At 37.4% G+C, this 23,412-nt stretch overlaps 1 protein-coding gene across 1 annotated transcript; it reads right to left on the bottom strand.

Moving 5' to 3' along the window:
* Positions 1-3,658: 3,658 nt before the first annotated feature.
* Positions 3,659-18,977, bottom strand: Smp_068440 (putative dead box ATP-dependent RNA helicase; the record flags this gene model as incomplete). The annotated part of the gene is made up of 9 exons (XM_018795529.1): positions 3,659-4,784; positions 6,730-6,983; positions 10,700-10,917; positions 15,641-15,785; positions 15,966-16,110; positions 16,148-16,395; positions 16,431-16,830; positions 16,868-17,145; positions 18,957-18,977. The coding sequence occupies 9 exons, from the start codon at positions 18,975-18,977 to the stop codon at positions 3,659-3,661; spliced, it is 2,835 nt and encodes a 944-aa protein (XP_018649833.1).
* Positions 18,978-23,412: the final 4,435 nt, after the last annotated feature.

The following is a 23,412-nucleotide window of genomic DNA, read 5'->3' as shown; positions in this document are numbered from 1 at the left end:
TACGGGGAACATCAGTCTTCATGAGATTGAAGATGCACCTCGCTAGGGAGTGTCAACTATAACGAAATCTAGGTCCAGGGTTTCCTGATGACTACTTCCAACCACCTAAAATCATTTCGTCCACTATTTTAGAGGGGTCGGTTGATTATAAAAGCAATGTGAACACACTGGTTAACCGCATGGAATTAGCTACAGAATTCATTAATACATTCAATTTGTCTATTTGATTCACCATATCAAGAGGTATAGGTCAATAATAGTGAGATTGGATTAGTCCAACTTAATGCATTAGACTAATCCAAAGTAACCTTAATTGAAAATATAGCGGGTCGTTTGGATATTAGAACGAGTGTTATCATAATAAATGCCAGTTTCTTAAATTGATTTGGCCTAAACTGTTTATTAGACAGTGAATATTGATGGCGCTACCAATATAAAGTAAATCCACTTTATGAGTTATCAATCATATCCAGTCGATGAAATGCATTCGGGATTGGATCCCAAATGTTGACAGAAAGCAAAGTGCATAGACCGTAAGGTAAAACTTCCAAAATAACGCAATGGTATAAGGTCACTTGAAGCATCAAAGTACCGCTAACCCGAAAGTTATTTGAAGGATGAGCGTCATAAAATCTTATCATCACTTGGTGAAAGCATCTTGATTCGTACGGTGAGAAGTAGAACGGAAGACACCCACCAAAGAAATAAATCGCCAAGTCAATGTAATGTGGAAAGATTGACTAAAGCTGTAATACTATGTAAAAGAATATTGGATTACTGGAACTATTCCTTGTCATATTCAGTTAGCTTTCGGGATTTCAAATAGATGTTAAACGATTGCCAAGCCATGTAATCTAGTTTTCTGGCTTCATTACTCATAGCTTTGTAAAATTATGGATGGAATTAGAGTTAATAAAACCAAAAAACAACCATACAAACTTTTTAAAATGTAGGAAGTTCATTGGTGAAACGCTACTTCTATCATAAGCATGATACGACCTACCCATGTATGATGTAGAAAAATTTATCAATAAAATGCAGACACTCGCTCAACGCCTTATTTTATTTATTTATTTAATATTATTAGCTTTATTCAATATTATATTTTTGGTACGAAATCGAATTCTCAGCACAAAGTATTTCAACAAGTTTCTTTTTCTTACTTCTTCGTCGATCCTGACGATAAATATTCAGTGATCGCCAGTTATAAGTCAGCAGTCCAGTCGATCGACATCTGAATAATGTACATTCTTTTCGCTGCATATTGCCTGCCAGCAACCACGATATCTCTGATTAGGCCTTTTGTAACCTTTACAGCGAAAGGTTGTACACTTTTCAGAAACGCACCTGAATAGGTTGTGCGAATAATAGCCATAATGATGTATTAAAACAAACAAAATTAGATAACTTGTTGAAATATATAGATGACAGGAACAGGTAGCCCAGATGTTTAAGCAGACCGCCTATATATTAAACGTTGGTGAGAAGCGCAGTACCACAACAAGCTATACGCTATGATTAATCCATTTATAATGGCTCTAATAACCATATGAAATAAATTTACGGAAATATATCAACAAAATTCAACCATGACATTTTTGTTCTTTTAATAAACAAGATCAACATTACAAATCTTTATAGATTATTGTTTCAACCTTGGTAATTGTTGTTTTCATACTTATTATTATTATCGTTATTAGTGTGGCAAAAAACAAACAATGGAAAAGAAAAGACAATGTAATGATGTAGTATTAATATAAACTGAAGAGGAGAGATTAACAAAACAATAGTTTTTAAAAAAAAGGTTAGCTAATTTACATTTGCTCATTGACAATAAATAGTGCTGTATCGACGAAGGTAACTAATGCAAGAATATCACCACAATTAATTCAATCATGAAGAATAAGGCGTCTTTTTATAATAATAGGAAAGACTTTTCAAAAAGAAAATGTAAAACCACCTGTGTAACAGACAAGAATAGAATAGAAGAATGTCTGGCTTAAGGAGAGAAGTATAAAAGGAAGGGTAATCAAGTGTTTGAAGAGAATGTTTTTGTAGAAAAAAAAAGAATAATTTCATAAACGAACACCCCCCGCTCTTGTTTACTCTTTTCCGCTTTAAAATACACATTCACGTAATTTTCTTTTTTATTCTAAGCACAATGGCCCTGAGTTGCGATTACAATTCGTTGGAATTTAAGAGTAGTGGTAGTAGTAGTAGTAGTAGTATATATATAAACACAACACTGATGAAGACCTTAACCAATATAAATGTATAGGCAATTTGATGACTTTATACGATGTAACGATAAAATAGAAATATAATCATCTGTTGAAACACATGTACACACAGAGACACAGCAGAGGAAAGCACATGAATAGTATATACTTGGTTTTTACACGAACTAGGAAAGAATATAACCAATGGCATGGAAAAGAAAATAGGATGATTTTGGATGAAACATGAACTAACCAAAAATGAAAAGAAATATAATAGTAGAAGTAAAAACAAGATGACGGTTATTCCAAATGAAAGTGAGAAAGAGGATAAATTGAATGATAGATGAAAACAACAAACAAACAGTATGGTAGATAGATGGACAACACAAGTCACATATGGTACAATCTTAATATTACATTATGCATAATATTCAGTGAAAATCCTATATATTTAATGCATGTGTCAATGTGCATACAAATTGTATGTTGTTAAATGAATATAAATTTTATTTCAAATAATGAAAAAAATATATTATGATAGTATCGCAACTGTACAAAAATTCATACATTCAGAATGATGGTACTCCATAATTGTGTACAGCATAATTATCATTAGTAACAATAATGATAATAGCAACGGTAGCTTGAAAACAGTGAGGAGGCGCATTCTCAACAAAAAAAGAACTCTTAGAATGAGAAAAATCCAAAAGGGAAAAAGTGAATATGAATATATTATTAAAGATAATAGTAGCAAGAGAATCAGTAGTATAAAAGGAGGAGGTAGGAGTGAATACAGGAAAAAGGAGTGATAAGAAAGTAGAGACGCACAGGGAATTAGTTGACCGACATTTTTCCAACGTTGATATATATATATATATATATATATATATATATATATATCCAGGGGCAATTGTGAAGTGGTTTTTTTCTTTAAATTAGCTAATGAATGATGGAATAGAGAATGTTGATGTACCCATAAACAAGGAATTCACATGAACAAATACATGCATACAATTCAAAATAGTAGGACAAAAGACAACATAACATATATAGCAATAGAAAAAAACAACTAGTACCTAGTAGGGAGACATAATCGGGAAATAATGATAAAATAGTAAACAATTGAAGTCATATATTACTGATGACAGCAATTAGAATAAGGGAAAAAGTTGATTATGTAAGAATGACTGGCTAAACAACTAAGTAAGATTCATATAGGATTATAAAGCCAAATTGTACTCAATTAACAATGATTTTATTTGTAGGCGAGCATGCATGTATACTGTAGACCCACTCAATGTGACACACATACATTAATACAAAAGTCAAACGTCTAATTAAAGTAAACACTTTAAAACATGTGAATGCATAAATAATTGTAAACAAAATCACTATGACATTTTAAATCAAATGATGCCTAACTTCATAATATCAACCAATTATGTTGGTGTGGCCGATGTCCACCAGTCACCATCATTTCTAAACACCGGTTGAATAACAGATCCACCATTAGATATTTGTGCAGATGGGCTAGATGCTGTGACAGGATCAAGTGGAATATTGCATTCCATTTGAGAATGCTGAGATATATATGCATTACAGTTCTCATTATTCGATTGAATACCATTATTCATTGCGGCTGCAACAGCCATTGCAGCGGCGACTACAGCCTGTTGTTGGTGTTGCTGTTGTTGAGGTGAATGACGCTGAATTCCATTGGAGACAGGACAAAAATGTTGTTGATTTTGAGGGTAATATTGAACAGGATAACCAGTCTGAATAAGTGCTGTAGTTGGGTGAGCCTGTTGTAAAGTTTGATGATTGGCTGAACTTGTTGAGTTAAGTGTATTCGTTCCATTCAAATTACCTGTATGATAAAGACCAGCAGGTGGAAATACTACAGTTCCAGAGCCATCTCGACCATTAGAAGAGACAGATTGTGATGGAACTTGATTTGATGAAGGAAAAACAGCAGCTGGATGGAAAGCCTGATAGGTAGGTGTAGCGAATGGTGCACCATTTGTTGGATGAACATGTGGATTTTGAAAACCTCCATTATTCATAGTTGCTAAATTTCCATCATTAATATTTGTACCATTAGATGGTAGAGGATGAATTCCAGCTGCAACAGCCGCCGCTAAAAATTGATGAACTGCAGCATTTGGATTAGTTCCAGGCATAAGTGTTGCTGGTTGTGGATGTTGAAGTCTAGGCTGATGATGAAATAAAGAAACAGGTGCTGATAAAGAATTATTCTGATGTTCATGTGTTCCTGTAAACGTATTTACTCGATTGACATAGCTAGAATTATTTTTACAGAAAACTTTACTAGACTGTTGATTTTGACTAGGTTGAAATAATGGATTGTAAGTATTATTTTGCAGATGTCTAGGATTACTAGTAATAGGGAATGACAATGAACAGTTTCCAAGTAGTCCAAGCCCACCATTCGGTAAATTACCATTGTTATTGGTATTGTTATTCATTGGTAAAGACCCACCAACGTAGCTAATACTTCGATTACCATACTGTCGATAGTCAAATGAACAATAATTAACCCGATTCCTAAAATATAGAATAATGAATATTAAGTAAACAAATGTGATTACATGAGTACATACTTTAATATTATTGTATAAACTAATAAAGTCAATTCAAAAAAATTCGAAAGTATAATCAATGTTGAATGATAACTCAATCTCTAAAGTACATACAACCGCTGACATAAGAAGTATTTAGCAGGAGATACTAGAAACTCCGTCAGCTTAAATAAATGCAAATTGACAATTCGCGTAGACACACGACGCATGGGTTCATAGAGTTAAGCGTCAAAATCCCAAAATAACTATCTTTACACTACAACTATGTACAAAACACTTTCGTACTCTAACTGATTTTCAGAGACCATACATTTACCAGAAATCAAATCTTAGCCAAAGTGTACCCGATTTTATTAGTCCTAATAACAACCATTAAAACTGATAAGACTGTCACACTTGATGTATAACAAAATCAGCAGACTCTCTAATGAATCACCCAAATTTATCCTTGAAATTGATAGTCGAGGATTAAACCATTTTCAAAACCTTTAACAATTATCTTCAAACTGACTGATAATACATAACAACGAACTATTAGTAATTTACATATGTTTAATTTGGTGTGAACATAGAATATTAGCCGGACATTCTTAACGAAACTAATAAAAAAAGACAATAGTTGAATACGAGGTGTTAACCTTCTCATATGAAATTACTAGGTAAAACTCCAAATATACAATAACCATTATTGACCACAAAAATAGCTGTTTACTCTAATCAAAAACTGAAGAATCATCTGTAAACAAGTTTTACGTGTTCTTATGATGAGGAATAAACTATTAGAAAGGGCACGGATTCGGGAGTTGAATAACAGAGACAACTTTTCTTGATTACCTTAGGTAAAGCAGAAAAGTAAGATGATAAGACATCTGTTGGTAAAATTCCTAAATAGTTTGTGTCCAGGTGACATGGGGAAGGTATAGGCTTTACAATAATCTTAATTTATACATGCAGTGAGGTCGAAAAATAACTTCGATACAACAAAATGAAATAAATGGAAAGCAAAAATATGGATCAATAAAAAATGAAATAGTTTCCTACACCAGCACATACATAATATAGTTGTCTAACATTGCATATAACAGGGGGAATAAAATTACACAATCGATACAATAAAACACTTTTTATCTTTAAAAAAAGACAACTATGTCATTGATACAAATCCATGAAAAATTAACAAATTTCTAATACACCCAGAAGAAGAACAAAAGTAATCTTGTATTCACTGTTTTGTGAGAAATTCACATCGTATTCATCCAAGTTATTTGAAAGCTAATCTTGGGAAAAATCGTCATGGAATTACGACTTTTAGTGGTATCAAGCAGCCTAATCTTCAAACGATGAATAGACACAGTTACATAGAATACCATGCATTAGTGTATCAGCTCAAGCCAGTACACTTCCCAGACGAACAGAAATAATTGGATTGCTCAATTTATTTGCTACTCTAAGTGTAAAGGAAAGTGATGGTACCCAGTTGCTTAAACCACAGTAAAACGGGGTTCGAACCTGTGGCTTAGTGACTGAAAGTTGGATGCCTTAACTACAGAGCTATTGCTTCACAAACATAAACTGACAATTTATCGAAATGGAAATGTGCTGAAATCAAAATGAACACAGGTGGACGATGTTTAATAAACTACACCAAATAAGAAAGAACTGGAAATATCTATACTTAAAAACCTCAAATGTTACTCCATATTACTTCTTAATCGCATGTGAAATATGTTCAATGTTGAAGCAAAAGTTAAGATAGTACTTCTTGACAAAATGGAACGGAGGAAGGGCCTGAAAACTCAGAAAAATCTAAATTAAATAGTTGTTGAATTTATAAACAATGTATATTAACTGTAAAGGAAACATTTCAATACTTTGAACAATTTATAAGACTATAATGTAGAAAACCTTACTTTTTATTAACATTACTATTTATGTTTTTATTGCGACGACTCGCTGGTCCTGATGGATAAGCAACACGTGCTTCTAGCCACGGTGGTACAGCTTGTTTAGACTCACGAAGCAATTCAACCAGATCTCTTACCACATTCTGATTTTTCTCAGAAAAGAATGACGTCGCAGAGCCTGGTTGGCCCATCCTACCTGTACGACCAATACGATGAACATACTCCTCAATATCTGACGGTAGATCAAAATTAATCACATGCTATTGAAAAAGCAGAAAAGCAAAGGGAAATGATTAACATGATATAATAATCAAACCAAAAAGTAGTTTCCCCTTAGAAATCAGCTAATTACAATTAAATACAATATTGATTACAATTTTAAACGTTGAATATTACTTTAGTTTTAACCTGACAGATTAGTAGGTTCTACTTTCATCTTGTAAGAATGCATTGTTGTGTTGGAACACAATCGAATTTGAAGTAGATCAAATTTAGCATGGAATATAAAAAACAACAGTACTGATAGTATTATAATAACTAAGAGTTACAAGATTAAATATTGACTTTCAAAGTGTGATTGGAGACTCCAGGTCAAATGGACAAACAACAATTACAATGATATACGGATGTAATGTCTTCTGAGTCTCGATTACTTTATAACTTCATTTTGATTTGTTATCAGCACCACTTATAACACATTTTTTTATAATAATGTTTTTATTGGTGTCCTACTGTTCAGATGTTATATACTATGAAAGGTTGAAATCAAAGGTTAAATCAAACAGAAAGACATTTAGGTGGGTATTTTAGTATTCCGGCTTAACGAACCAATAATGGTGATCGTCTGTTGCAACTATGCTCAGACAATCGTTTATTTTTAGCAAGCACTAATTTTAGGCATAAGGAGAGACATCGCCTAACATGGCGACCCACCTGCACCAAACCAACGATGGACTCAAATAGACCATATTGCCATCAGTCATCGTTGAAGAGGCTCGATAGAAGATTGTCGCTCGTATTGGAATACTTGTTTAGACTCTGATCACGCTTTAATACGAGCACGCATTTGTCTGCACCTCAATGGACGCAGGAAAACTACACTGAGAAGACCCATTAGGATTGAACTGGAGGACGAGAAAGCCAAATGTAAATTCCAGGAACAACTGAGTTCACATCTGGGCAGTTCTCTAAACGAGACTGACCCAGATGCTGCTTGGAAAGACATACGAACAGCTGTGGAAACAGCAGTCACATCTATTAGTAATTTAAACCATAGGATTCCAAAAAACCAATGGATTTCTTCCAAGTCTATTGCACTGATGGATGATTCGCGTAAACTCATCCCATCAGGCTCTGAACACGACGAAGAGCGTAAACAAATCAAATGTAGGTTGACTAAAAGTCTAAGGAACGATCGTGAGAAGTGGTGAGCAACGAAAGCAAAAGAGATGGAAAAGGCAGCGGCTATAGGCAACACCAGGCAACTCTTCAGATTAATAAAAGAAACCGGAATTAATAAGTCAAGTGTAAGTGAAACGATCTCCGAAAAAGACGGAACCCTTATCTGGTCTCAGCCCAGACGTTTAGAACGATGGGCAGAACACTTTAAGGAGCAGTTCAGCTGGCCTTCAGCTACTGCACAACTACCCACTATTCCCAGACAGTCTGAATGGAACATTGAAGTAGGCCCCCCAACCCTACTTGAAGTTCAAAAGGCTATAACTAATCTGAAACGAGAAGGAGCAGCTGGTCCACATAGATTGGCTCCAGAGGTCTTTAAATATGGTGGCCCAATTTTAGCGACTAGGTTGACTAATATTCTGGCTAAAATCTGGGAGTTGGACGTAATCCCATCCGACTGGTCACAATCACTGATTGTCCCAATATATAAGAACGGGCCAAAATCATCCTGTGATAACCATAGAGGGATTAGTCTGACTAACATAGCATCTAAAATACTTGCCTCAATAATTATCGAGCGCCTAACTAAGACTCGAGAACTGCAAACACGAGAAAATCAGGCTGGCTTCAGACCTGGTCGTGGCTGCATCGACCACATATTCACTATTCGTCAGGTTTTAGAGCACAGACATGTTTATCGGCGCCCGACAATGATAGTTTTTCTTGACTTGAAAGCAGCATTTGACTCTGTAGACCGAGGGGTTCTGTGGCAGTGTCTGTCATTGAAATGTGTACCTCAGGAGTACATAAACTTTGTGAAGGCTCTTCACTCGAACACTACCAGACGAGTGATAGCTTATGGCGAACTGTTATATGATTTTACAGCCTCAAGTGGTGACCGAAAGGGTTGTCCACTATCCCCATTTTTGTTTAACTTCATTATAGACCTATTGCTGGAAATAACACTCTCATCGACTGAAATTTCAGGAATTGATCTCCTGCCAGAGGGTCCACTAATCGACTAAGAATACGAAGATGACATAGTCCTGTTTTGTGAAGACACTGACGAAACGCAGAGTCTTCTGTTAGAACTGAGTAATAATGCCAGGATGTTTGGGATGCGTTTCTCCCCATCCAAATGTAAATTGTTACTCCAGGACTGGCCTGCGTCAACACCTGAACTAAGAATAGGGAGCGAAGTAGTCGAACGCGTCGACAACTTCACTTATCTTGGAAGTCTGATCAGCCGTAATGGGTTGGTGTCTGACGAAATCTCAGCACGGATTCAAAAATCTCGTTTGGCTTTTGCCAACTTACGTCACCTATGGCAAAGACGAGATATCCGTCTATCAATTAAGGGACGAGTATACTGCACAGCAGTTCGCTCCAAGCTACTTTACGGCTGTGAAACATGGCCATTAAGAGTAGAAGATACTCGTAGGTTACTAGTATTTGACCACAGATGCCTTAGAAATATTGCTCGCATCTGCTGGGATGACCGGGTAAGTAATAGTGAGGTTAGACACAGGGTATTAGGGAATGATAGTAAGTCAGTTGATGAGGTCCTGAATCTTCATCGACTGAGATGGTTGGGCCACGTGTTACGTATGCCTGAACACCGATTACCACGACGCGCTATGCTGACTAGTATTGAGGATGGTTGGAAGAAAGTTAGGGGCGACCAAACCAAAACATGGCATCAGTGCTTGAAGTCACTAACTTCTAGTCTGAGCCATGTTGGTAGAGCAGACTACCTGGTTGGGGTCCACGTGACTATCGTAACCAATGGTCGAAGACTCTAGATGACATGGCTCAGAATCGATCACAATGGCGTAGGTATATACACTCTTTATGTTCCCTTAAACCTTGAGATTAAAATTGCTTCATAACTTTCTTTCTTCCTAAACTATATCCTTATATACAACCTATATTTTACATATTGCCACCACTAAATCAACTACTTCTATAAATCCGGTGTTCATCTTGTTGTGCTAACGAGGTATGGCAACTTGGACCGATGCATACATGTGCCTGATCCTACGTTGAAGCTGACTGACTGAAAATTGTTGTCCATGAAAAGTTATAAGAGTGACATTTGTCAAATACACTGAAGTTTTACAAGATTACCAAACCATTTAACACCGACATAAAGAGTGTATAGTTGAGAGACGTCTACAACTAAGCGGAATTATTGACTGTATAGAACCGTATATGTTATTAGCAGCTTCTAAACAATGGATGTAGAAAATTATTAACGAACTTTATGCAGAAGTTAATATGAAACACGCAGTGAGTATCATAGTAGTAATCACCATAGTAAAAACTGATAGAATGTCTTTAATAATATCATTTCAGAAACATGCCTGTAATAACATTCAGTATCCGTTCTGATAGGGTATGATTGTCAAGTAATTGTCAACTAATATAAACTGTACAATGTCGTACAACATTCCACATAACATTGAATACTAGCTAACAAATAACTAACTAATAAGCTCAATGTCTAAAGGCAGTTTTTTTTATTATTTCATGTTTCTAAGCAGAATGAGCGAAATATATTGAAATAGGAACTAACCTTAACATTCGGTATATCTAAACCTCGAGCGGCAACTGCCGTAGCAATAAGAATGGGAGTACGACCAGATCTAAAAGATTGAAGTGCATGTTCTCGTTCGGTCTGAGGCCGATCACCATGAATTGATGTGACGGGAAAATTCAACTGGCATAAAAATTTGGCCAAAACATCAGCTCCACGTTTAGTTTCAACAAATACCAAGGCCAAGCCATCCGGATCTAAATTAACGTTTAAAAGTAGGTTGGTTAAGTAGTTTATTTTTAAAATGAATGCCTCAAAACATGGTATGCAATGTAAATTGAAGAACAACAACACCCAATGGAGACATTTTTGTTTTACCTATGCTGAAGATACTGTAGTGAACGAGAACACAAGTGGGGAAAACTAATTTATCATCTAAAGCTAACTTACAGAGTTCTCTGGTGAAATGTGAAAACATTACAATAAATATATCATTTGCAAATCTTCCATCAATTGTCTTTTACACCCTTCATGATTCTTCCACTTCTTCATTCCTTTATGTTTTCTTCAGTCCAACATTCTTTTGACAGGCCCTCCACATCTGATTGATGTTACATACTACTTGTATCTGTCAATATAAGTAGCATGCACCACACTTATCCCTCTTTAATAAGCTGCTCTCGCGGTCGCTCCGATCACTGTACCGCTTCTTCTTTGTCGCTGTTTGCGACTTGCCCTCATGATTGTATTGAAAACATCCCCGTAGTTGACTGGCATTTACGCGCTCCTGCTTGTCTCCTTTCCAAATCGTGCAAACCGCACTGTTCCCCAGTGACGATGTACGATCCTTCCCAATTCGGGATCAGCTTTCCTGATTCTGATCCCCTGCTATAGTGTATTTCCATCCTCTACACTTTACCAGGTCCACCACTGTAAAATGCTTCCACGTTCTACTCTGCTGTTCCGCCTTCTTTGTGTTTGGTATTTGTTTCTTTTCCAAGTCTTTTATTGCCTCCCTTTTCTCTTTTCTTAAGCTTGTTTCCGTTCACCTCTATTGTTGTGGCCAGGTTTTATTATGTATTGGGAGTCGCACCTGTCTGCCATAAACCAGCAGAAAAGGTAACTTCTTAGTTGTTCCTTGTATAGATGCACGATGCGCCATCAAATTAATAGTAACTCTCCCGATTCCCTCCTTTAGAGACTAACCATTCCTTTAACATCCAGTTGTTTCGTTCCGTTAGTCTGTGGGTGATACGGTGTAGTTCGTATCTTTTTGATGCCAAACTGCTCTAGACGGGATTTAAATTCATCATTTTCAAAACATGAACCCTGGTCGGTAAATATCATCTTTGGTATTCCGAGACCCGCCACAATGTGCCAGATTACTACTCCGGTCACTGTTGCCCACTGGTTTGCAATAGGCATGGATTCTACCTTGCGTGTAGCATGTTCTGTTATTACTAGCAGGTACTGGTTACCGCTCGCCATTTGTAGAAACGGCCCCATCACATCCACCGATCATAGGTCATCAACTACAGTTACTAGGACTGACTTTAATGGCGGTTGAATGCACTGATCACTTTCCACTAGTTGGCACCACTGGCAAATTAACACATATCGGGCCACATCGTCTCTAATGCCTGGCCAGTGCGTACTCTGTCGTAGTAAACCAGTCGTTTTTGTGACACCTGTATGAGCTACCTAGTGACACTCATCCAACATCTTATGCTGAAAGTCCTTCAGGATCACCACCATCCAATTTTCGTCATCATCCCACCAGATCAGGGCATTAGATGTGTCCACCCTCGGTCTTACCTTCTGCCGCAGCAATATTTCCACTTCCTTTTCACTTATTTGTCGACGTCTGCTCCTTATTTTATCGCTCAACATACTGCCGCCGGATAAGTTCTAGAGGGTATCCCTTCTATTTATTTAAACACATAAACATTGGTACAAGAGGGGACCAAATATATATGTGCCACACAAATCATTCGATTTATGTGAAGGCTAGGATACTACCCAGGCATCCAAACCGAAACAAGTGGTTTTCTTAGTGGGGCCATAACCAGGGCCTTTGACCTGAAGGTCTAATCTACAAGGCAATGGAGTAACGTAAAGGGATGCAGTCCCATGGTAACGGTGACCAACGATTGGTTCATACACCATTTGTTTCTTCAGGATACTGGAGCCCATGTGCACCATTGGTTTGGAATCAGGGTTTTCCAACTACCCCATGTGCATCCTCCATATCCACCAACCCGGTTAAAGCGCCGGATATTCTCTTTCGTCCTTTCGATTTCGTAAACAACACCCCCGCCGTAAGATGACAGTGAGTAGGACTTCCTTGGCAGTGGTCGTATGCACGTGGCCATGTGAGAAGATTTTGAGAGGGATAGCTGACTCTCGGCCGTACGAGGGTATTTGAGGGCGGGTCTCCTTATAGATTATACACTGCATATGCTGTTAGTGGAAGCTCAGATTCCATGTCCGGCCTTGGCAAGTACTCTACTACTACACATTTTTTCCCTGGAACATGCCTGATACTGAAATCGTACTCCTGCAGAAGTATCATCCACCGCACAAACTTCCCGCGGGGGTCTCTTACTGTGTTCAACCACTGTAAGGGTTTATGACCAGCCTCGATGTGGAGCCGTCTACCTAGTAGGTACAGTCTCCACTTGTCTATCACCCACACAACCGCTGAATACTTCTGTTAAGTGAGTGTGAAGACACGACTTGAGTATTCCATCACATTAAGACATCTATACCATGATCGCATGTATCTGTGGCCACTGTAAACGGTTCCTCCGGTTCAGACAGTCTGGGTGTCATCTGGCGGCTGTCTAACAGGTTTTTGGTTCGATCGCAAGTTTGTTGAGCGGTCTCTGTACACGTAAACACAGTGTTGCTTAACAACTTATATAGGGGTGCTGCTATTTCGTTGAATTTCTTAACGAACCAACTGCAGAACGTCGCCCTTCCCAAGAACTGACTCAATTCCCTTTACGAATAGGGTACTACAATGTTATTTATGGTTAAAATTTTCTCCGGCAGTGGTTTTATTCCTTCATTTCCTATTTTATGCTCCAACAACGTGAAGCTACTTTTCTCTATCTGCAACTTGTCTTTACTAAATTGTAGTCAAAATTCTTCAATTCGCTTTAGAACCACTTCCACATGATCTGGTTCTGTATGGCTGTACACAACTACATTGTCGTCATATACCTCGACGTTCTCTAGATTCCTGAGTGGCGGCGTCATTATTCTTCTAAACTTAAACGGTGCACCCGCCAACCCAAACGGCATTCGTCTAAATTGATACTGCTTATCAAGTACATTAAATGCTGTCCTGTTTCGATCGCTCTCTTTTATAGGCAGTCGCCAATAGCCTGACTGTAAATCCAGCATTGTAAACACTATCATTTTGTAGCCGATCTAATGTTTCCGCTATTGTTGGCATCGCACATGGTTTTAGTTCCGTTGTGTTATTCGGTTCTCTAAAATCGACATAGAATCTGTACTTCCTATTCAGTTTCTTCACCAAAAGGTCTAGAGAGCGGTACGGGCTGTCCACTTCTTTAATTAAACCTTCCTTCAACATCTCCTGGACTTGTTGACTTACCTCAACCTCTAGATGAATGGGAACACGGAGTGTTGCAAATACAGTTACTCGATCATCCTTTATTGGAATTTAATGCTTAACTTAGTCAGAAAACCCGTACAGCTCTCCGTCTCCCATCGACAGTTCTTTATACTTTGCGAACAACTCGTTAATGTTTGGTTTCTTCGTCGGAAAGTCGGCTTTTACTCTTATTTCGGCCACGTGCACCACAATACAACACCTTGTACCACACAAAATGATGACATAATTAATGACGTTAGGAAGTTAGTGAAACTAGAGCTATGTGCTTTGCAGGATATTGTAATATTTCCGTGCTTATAAATCAGTCTAAGAGCTCTCATCGAGTATCTCGCTGTTAGAGATACAAGTTAGTATGCCAACTACTAGCTTTTGTTCCATAAGTTCCAGCAAGTAGTTACCTAGACTACAATTAGCTTCTATTGTTTTTTAAGTATTAATCTGGTCAAAGAACAACCTAAAGATAGTACTGGAATATGCTGGTTGTCTTTTAACGTGATCACAACCATTATGCTGTTGTTAGTGAGTGATGACGATTCATAGAAAATGTAAACAGCATATAGGTAGATGATGAATTGAGATACTTATTGATTGTGAAGATTGTTAGGTACGAAGGTAAACGGTCTGTTGATTAACCCTACAACAAACTATTTCTCCTTATTAAAATATTGCAGTAATTATGGGTTTTTGTTTCACAACACTTCTCTCGATGGACTGACCAATTGAGTGCGGTATGATGCTAATAATTATGAAAAATAATGATATAACACGAATGGATTATAACAGAATCCAGTTTATAGAATAATCAAGAGCTCACATCAGTATTGGCAAAACCAACAGAGTACAATATGAAGTAAACTGTTAAAACCGAATCGATAACCAGCTCTTAATCAAAGCATATACACAACCATATATAACCTACTTTAACAATGATGACTTGACAGATTATTGTTAAGCCCATACTTTATTTAGTAACTAAAACTGAAGTTTGTCAGTGGAAAATCACTCCTCTGGAAAAAAAATCATTTTTTTTGTGATTTACGGGATCAAGCTAATATGACAGGCGTGTTTGTACCAAGATCTTTACTTAAAGGGTAGGAATTGAGAGTTTCGTAAATATAACTATCTGCTTAGCTTGAGCTGGGCTTTTGCAATTTAACCCAATGATCTATGTAAGTTTATCATTGGAACCAGTCAACGAGGAAGTTCAATGATGGCTATGACAGCAAAGTATCAAAAGATATATTCAACATTTTAGTTCAGCTGAATAACTAATTGATTAAACTTTTAATAATAACAATAAGATCATTAAACCGGGATGAAGGAAGTATTAAATATACCTTTTCCTTGAAGTAGTCGAACCAACATATCAGGTTTATCTTTATCAGCTACGTTCAAAACTTCTTGAATAATGTTCTCATTGGTACTACCCACACGTCCAACAGCCAGAAATATGTAAGAGTGCAGAAAATCCCTCGCAAGTGTCTGAAAAATAAGCAGGAACTTATTAACTAGTGCACTAATTTACAAGCCATGTTTTATTAGATTTTCTGCAGCGTGAAAAACATATTTCGTTTATAATAAAAACAAAATTATCATATAGTTTAATTAAAGATCAAGTATTCTATCAGAAACCATTTCAAAAAAGCCAGTAGGAAATTATACCTGAATTTCTTTTGGAAATGTTGCAGAAAACATCAAAGTCTGTCTTTTTCCAGCTGGTGGCATTCCATGTTGTTCAACTATTCGACGAATCTGTGGTTCAAAGCCCATATCAAGCATTCGATCAGCTTCATCCAAGACAAAAAATCTAAAGGTAATGCAAAGGGAATGATAGTTGAACATACCTGATTTGTTCCAGACTCACTTTACCTCTGCTCACCATATCAACAAGACGCCCAGGAGTTGCAACAAGAAGGTTACAACCGTGGGATAATTCCCGTATTTGAGCGAGAATGGAGGCCCCACCATAGACTACACAAGGCTTAATGTTGGAACGGTATGAAAATTTCCGGGCTTCATCATAAATTTGAGAAGATAACTCCCTTGTCGGCGCAAGGATTAAGGCTAAAGGACATACGGCACAACTGAGTGCCTATAAAATAACTAAACATGAACACTGATATTTACCGATGCATCCGAATTTTCACAGTGGTTATCTTCAAATAGCATATTGAGTATCGGGAGCAGAAAAGCTGCTGTTTTTCCAGAACCTGTTTGAGCACATGCCATCAAATCACGTTTTGCAGCGATAATTGGCAAAGCATACTTTTGCACTGGTGTAGGGTGTATATATTGAGCTCTGGTAACATTTTCCTTGATTATTTGGTGGAGTTCAACATCGTTGAATGATTTTATGGGTTCCACAGGAGTCCAATTAGGTCCGGATTGAGTAACCGGTATGCTATCATACAGCTGGAAGTTTAAACCACGTTTGGGTTGGTTGAATAATTCATATTCACTCTTCTTCAAAGGTTTAGACCACATTTGTCTGTCATTATACTGTTTGTTAACTGAATGTTGAACAACACTATTAGCGACACATATTATTAGTGAATTGAGATTACCCATGATTTGTTGTTCCACTTTCAAAGATCAGCGGTGGGGGGCCGAAAAGACCAATGTTGTCAAGTCGGTGAATAGGATTCCACTGATTGAATACAGGATAACCACCAGACTGTTGCGTGACACTTTCTCCATTCCCATAGCGAGATGTTCGAGCAGCGTTTCGCCCATGACTATTAGCTGGGAGACTCCCATAAGCCTTAAAAACTTGGTCGTTTGAGTAAAAGCATGATGGATCAGACAGTGGTTGGGACGCATCTCTTAAGCTCAGATAGCCAAACTATAAAGAAAAGAGAAATGAAAGTTAAACGAGTGAGCACAAATGCCAGTCAAGGAATTCTACTGATCTCACATAAAAGCACTTCGATGGCTTTACTTTGCTTATAAGTTCAATGCGAAATCCTCATATACCATATACTTATGGGTATATCCTGGTGGCAGTATGCCAAAACCATGAAGAATAGCAGACTAAAGAAGGCATAAAGACTTATCCAATCGCTCTTACAAAAATGAGCATTACAATGTGAAGGGTATAGTTGGAAAACCAGTACTGTCACGTGGGTGAATTGGCTTCATTACATCGATATGATCTTAGCAGAAATACGAAGGGACCTAGTACATGAGGAAGAAGCAAATATGGGGATGTTATTTATTTATTTAGACACATAAATATTGGTACAAAGGGGCACCAGATATATATGCGCCGCACAAATCTCATCTGATTTGTGTGAGGGCTGTGATACTGCCCAGGTGCTCAAACTAAAGCAGGAATATGGAGATGTAAACATCAAAGTTAGTAGGGTATTTCGATAAAACGTAGTCAGTAACAAAGAATAAGCAGGGTATTTACTCAATTACGTAATACTAGTCTACTATACAGGCAAGCCTGAGAGCTTTCATGTTGGCAATCACGCAGATTAGTACATCATTCCAATCTAAATGAACAACATATTTTGGTAATAAATTTATGAACAGCGCTTAATTGATTCTCAAAATCACATGTCAACAGACCACAACTCAATATGTACAACTCCGACAAACACACACGACAAAGAGGATTTTAAGCCCGTTTACTAGTTCTTGTTGCAACTAGGTATCTTCAACTGTCTCCTTAGTGATCATATTATATGCGAATGCCTCGCAAGATGGACAAAATATTCATATAATGGGGGTACATGGTACCAACCAAATGCTCAAAATACAAAACGGAGAGGTATTAAATTTACTTCTCAAGGAAGGAATCATGCTTTTGCACCATAGGAAAAACAATGTGGATCTAATACTCATAAACCTAGTGTGGCATACTTACTCAACAGTAACATCCTGTTTCACTACTGAAAGAATGGATTGGTGTGCTTTGTCGGATCATTCTGAGTAACTACTAAGACGTTGACCAATGTACATGGAACACGACACTAGGTTTTCGTCTTTAGGTTTTGAACAACTGACTTTTATGTTTTGAGATAACAAGGGCTCTCATAGAGATAATTTACACATTTGGTTTACAACCTAGATGAGACTAAAACCACTAATATTTTAAGAGAGAAGGTGGTTACCCGAATACTACTTTAAAAACGTGAGACCAACTTAGCAAGGGTCTATTTAGTCACCTCTGATCAGCATTTACGAAGTCGGACGAAATTACACAATTTAGGTTGAATAAAACGGCTTTTGCACACTTAAATTGTAATTGAACTCTTAAATCGTTTATTCATCTTTCATGCCCTCTTACTTTTATTCAACTAAATTAATCACACAGACGATGACTATGAACTGAAGAAGTATTATATTTAAGAACTACATCTAAACAGACAGACGGGCAGCAACACCAAGAAATTTTTGTACTATGACCTACCAACTTTTATACATCAAGTGCTAAACTCAGCCAGATATTAGTTAAGAGCCGATTTTTGAACTCCGAATGACAATGGCCTTCAAAATAAGCATGATTTTGCAAAAACATTAACAAAACTAATGCGTCGCTTTCACCTCATTTCCGGTAACATCTACGTAGAAAATTGGAAGTCCTTCGTAATAAAAATGAATGATTTGGACACCCAATCTGGTTACGCATTCTGTCAAGCGACTTACATTGTTTTCTAGGCTCTCCATCATACATTGAGGCCCATAGAAAGGGCTACAGAGCAGTGGTTGGTACCATTTTGGATATCCCACGCACTTCAATGTCTCAACCAGCCTATATGAATCAATTTATTTCCATATGCTTAATTTTTGTATTTTAGAACAAAATTTGATACTACTCAACCTGTTTCAAGTTTATATATTCAGGACAATTATTAACAGTTGCTTAGCCTGTCATTTTCCATAGGCAGATAGTGGTATTATAATACCACTAATATTATAATATTAGATCAGGTGAGCTGCATTAATTCCTAAGAGTTGTAGCATTGAGAAAACTCAGTCTATCTTAAAATTCGTCAATCAATGGTATTGATGTTGGTGATTCATGACGGTCCATGAAACGAAACACTGGACGTGAACGAGATCTTAGTCTTTTACCTTTCTGATGGTTTCTTATAGAATGGATGGTAGATGAGAATAACAGTACCAAGCTCATTTATTAGCGCAGGATATGATAATACTCGGTCACCCCTTGACTGATAAATTTAATTGGGAATATTCCGTCATCATATGATAAGTCAGTCTGCAGTAATTAGGATGGTAGGTCGGTGGACCTGTTTAAATCCGAAATATATTTTCATCAAAGCACTTGAATGCGCGACGAAGTGACCGAAAATCTTGACAACCTTTGTTAGCTGTTCCAGTACAATATGCAGTTGTTTTTAAGTTATGAATTCCCGTCACTCCTAAGTCTTTTTATTCCCGAACGCGTGGAATCGGTGTAACGTTGATTCTACACTGGTAATTGTTGCCGTGTCTGATGTACTTACAACAGTCTTTCTAGAATTACTTTCTAAGACTCACCCAAACAACCAATAAAGGGGAAATAAAGGCAAACAAAGGGGAAATAAAGCGGAAAATGCATTGGAAAATAAGTCGTAAATAAAGGGGAAATGCGCCAAAATGTCTGCTTTTTCGCCTGTCCGGGGGAAATAAAGCGGAATTTCCCCTTTCTGTGTCTCTGTTTTTCAAATGTCGCTAAATTTCCGATTTTTCCCCTAAATATCCGACGAATAGCCGACTTTTCCCCTAAATATCCATGGAATTTCCGATTTTCACCCTAAATATCCGACGATTTGCCGATTTATACCCTAAATATCGGACGAATTTCCGACTTCTACCCTAAACATCCGACGACTTGCCGATTATTAGCCTAAATATCCGCTACATTGTCTACTTTTCCACTACATACACATGCATTTACCGCAACCGCCTCCTGTGTTCGCTTTCATTCCCACAACACAGCACAGGAATAATGTAAAGTACGTAAACTATGGTATAATTTCCAAATTTTTATTGAAAACAAAAAGTTCTTCAATGTACAACGTTATGAGCAGTTTGCAGATGGTAGGGCATCAATGTTCTTTATGTAATTGCAATTGTCACGGACCAGGCATTTCACGTATTGTTTCTTTCCGTCAGGTCCGTTGGACTATGGAGACTCAAATAATTCTTGTGAATCCTAAAATGTAATGAAGAAAAACGTTACTATATCTAGGAAACTTGTTTTGCACAACAAGGTACTTGAAGCTGAACTTACGGTTATATCCTTGAACACGGAAAACTGTACCTATAGATAATGCAAAAACAGTAATCACTTTAAAGCCGTACATACGTGTTCTTTGTTCCGTCGATGACGCTTCTGGACTTTGTCTCTCATGTCGTGGAAATAACTTTGCGTAGCCATGTCATATAGTTTCGTAAGGTCTTTCTCGTTGATAGATGACGACAGGAATCGATTAGTCAGTGCACCTGAAGTTTAAAAACCTTATTTATCTTACTTCGTACGCAGCCGTGAAACCTGCACTTCTGAATCGCTCGTTTTGATGAAGTACCCAGTAACGTAAAATTAATGGCGATTTCAGGTTTCATGATGTAGGACAGAATATATCGCATGTTATTAGACTAACAACATAAACAGTTAGAAGGAACTAAAATGACATAGAGCACGTCACTCACTTGATTCGTGTAAGTAATTTGTGATGGCGGCCAACCATGTCGGAACACCTTAGCTAAACAACGGAAAAAGTAAGTACAAATGCATCACATACAAAAGCCTGTGTCCGTATTTTATTGCATGAGTATTAATGATGAAATTCATAAATTTAATGTAATAATTCTTTATTTTTGACATACTCAGCAAAATGTTGTTCCTTATTGCGGTCCATTCAAATGCTATACGTTACGACAAATTGTCTACAAATATCCCCAAATATACGACGTAAGGGGGAAAAATCGACTTTTCCCCTAAATAACTGACGTGCAGGCGAAAAAGCGACATTTCCCTTTATTTACGCTTTTGTTCGCTTTATTTCCCCTTTGTTCGCCTTTATTTTCCCTTTATTGGTTGTTTGGGCAGCTTTGGGACCATCCAAATAATTTGTTTAGGTAAGCTTGGAGATCAAGACAATCAGCCTTACTATTTACTGTTCTCCAGATTTTGACATCATCTGCGAACAGTGTGGAGGACTTAAACAGTTTCCATAATTCATTGATGTTGTAGGGTCGGTGAAATGTCACTGAATATCGAACAGATCATCGATCCCTGTCAAGGTCAAGGATAGTCAACGCGCATCAAATCGTATGCCATGGACTGGCCCACACGGCAATGGGTGTTCTTTCACTTCTGTACTTTAGTGGTTGTACCTTAACTAATATATTCTTGTAATAACGTCCTTTGTGTTGCACAGTCTCCATAGCGTCCATGATCCTTTGATGCGTCGATGGTTCAAACCACGTAAGGGCCGGTCGCGAGGTGTGACTTCAGCGTTAGTTGGTTCGTCACCATTCTCGTCTAACCCTAGTAGGCCCCCAATCACTTCAACATAGATCATCAACGTTGACGATCTTACACTGGTGAGCAAGACTCCGAATAACGCAACCTATCATTATGATCTTTTTTATTGCATTCCATACTTATTATTTTTCATTTTTGACTTCGGCTATCTTTATCAGTTTCTGTGAACATTCGTTGCTTCATATCAATGTTGATTAGTATTTCAACTGAAATAATTAGTTCAATCGATAGAACTAATCAATCAACTACGACTATAATCGACTATCGTGGTTCTTTAACAAGCATTAGCAGCATGTAAATGCTCCTGTGTAATATGTCTGTTAAAATATCAACCACTCGTAAGTATATCCCCAAGGCAACACGAACGCATATCTGTTTGCAACTTATCCACTTGTATAACCAATACAAGATAAACTGTCGATTATAAATTCATCTTTCTGCTTATTCACTATCAACTAACTACTATCAAAAACTATCTACTAGAATATTTTACTTTCTTGACCACTGCCTGCCTAATTTCCAATTGCTGAGTTCCACGGCGAATCAGGGGATACAAATGCTAGAAATTTACGGTGAGTTTGAACTATAAATTTCCTGCAATGTTAGATCTTGTTTAGACTTTCGCCAGGCAATGCTACGTGTTTGGCTCAAATCAAATTTGGACGTATACCAATTCAGTCTACAACGCTTCGTTAATCTACGAATTTAATCAACAAATTTCAATTACTTTGGAGCAAGAGTAACCCAGGCGAGTTTCATAATTGAGTTAGTTAATTTCGCATGATGTTTATGATGTCTAATAACATTTCGAGGCTACTTTCACTTAGAGTAGTCATACATTCTGTCACTGCCGTCACGTTTTAGTCGAAACTATGTACATTTATGACTCGTAAGTCAACATACTCCGAAAAACGTATTACGTGTACACGAGCAATCTTAGTCCATGTCTTAATGAGACACTTCGTCGTACTTGATGTCACTTAGCGCTAGATAATGTGCTTTCTACGAAACGATCACGTTATCTAAACCTAAACTTTAGTTACGTTCGTGGTTACCATTTAAATCAATGTTTACTATGCGCTTCGTATTTGCTGTTATCTCACACAGTAAATCATGGCTCGATTTCCTTATTGCACGAAAGTCACTTTAATTCCGTCTTCGGCTTATTCACATGCCATAAGGGCTTGGAAAATATCTAAACGTCCTCTAAAATTCTCCACGATAGTCTTCGTATATGTTTGCTACTGCACATCCAATTGCTACATAAACAATGCCCAAACGAACGTTCAGTGTAATTGTCAGTATACGAAATGATGTTACTTCGATGTGACATTACAACACATCCGGACTATTGTAGTTATTCAAATTCGACGTCATATTTTTTTTGTATCCTATGAAGTTTTGTTTCCGCGTGGCTGTTATCTAATAAATGATTTCGGCACATTAATCAGCTGTTCAACTACTCGACGATCTAAAGCCTGTCCAGTTCAATTGGTGGTTTGACGACACTCATTCACGCGAATCATCGGTTTACGCAGTCGAGCGCATCTCCTGCAAAATGACAACGATATTGTCGTCTCGACCCCAACACTGACAGCATTTTTCACC

Source organism: Schistosoma mansoni, chromosome 2 (assembly GCF_000237925.1).
Source record: "Schistosoma mansoni strain Puerto Rico chromosome 2, complete genome".
Classification (NCBI taxonomy): Eukaryota; Metazoa; Platyhelminthes; class Trematoda; order Strigeidida; family Schistosomatidae; genus Schistosoma; species Schistosoma mansoni.
Note: the sequence above shows the minus strand (reverse complement) of the source record. Positions and strands in the feature narration are given on the sequence as shown.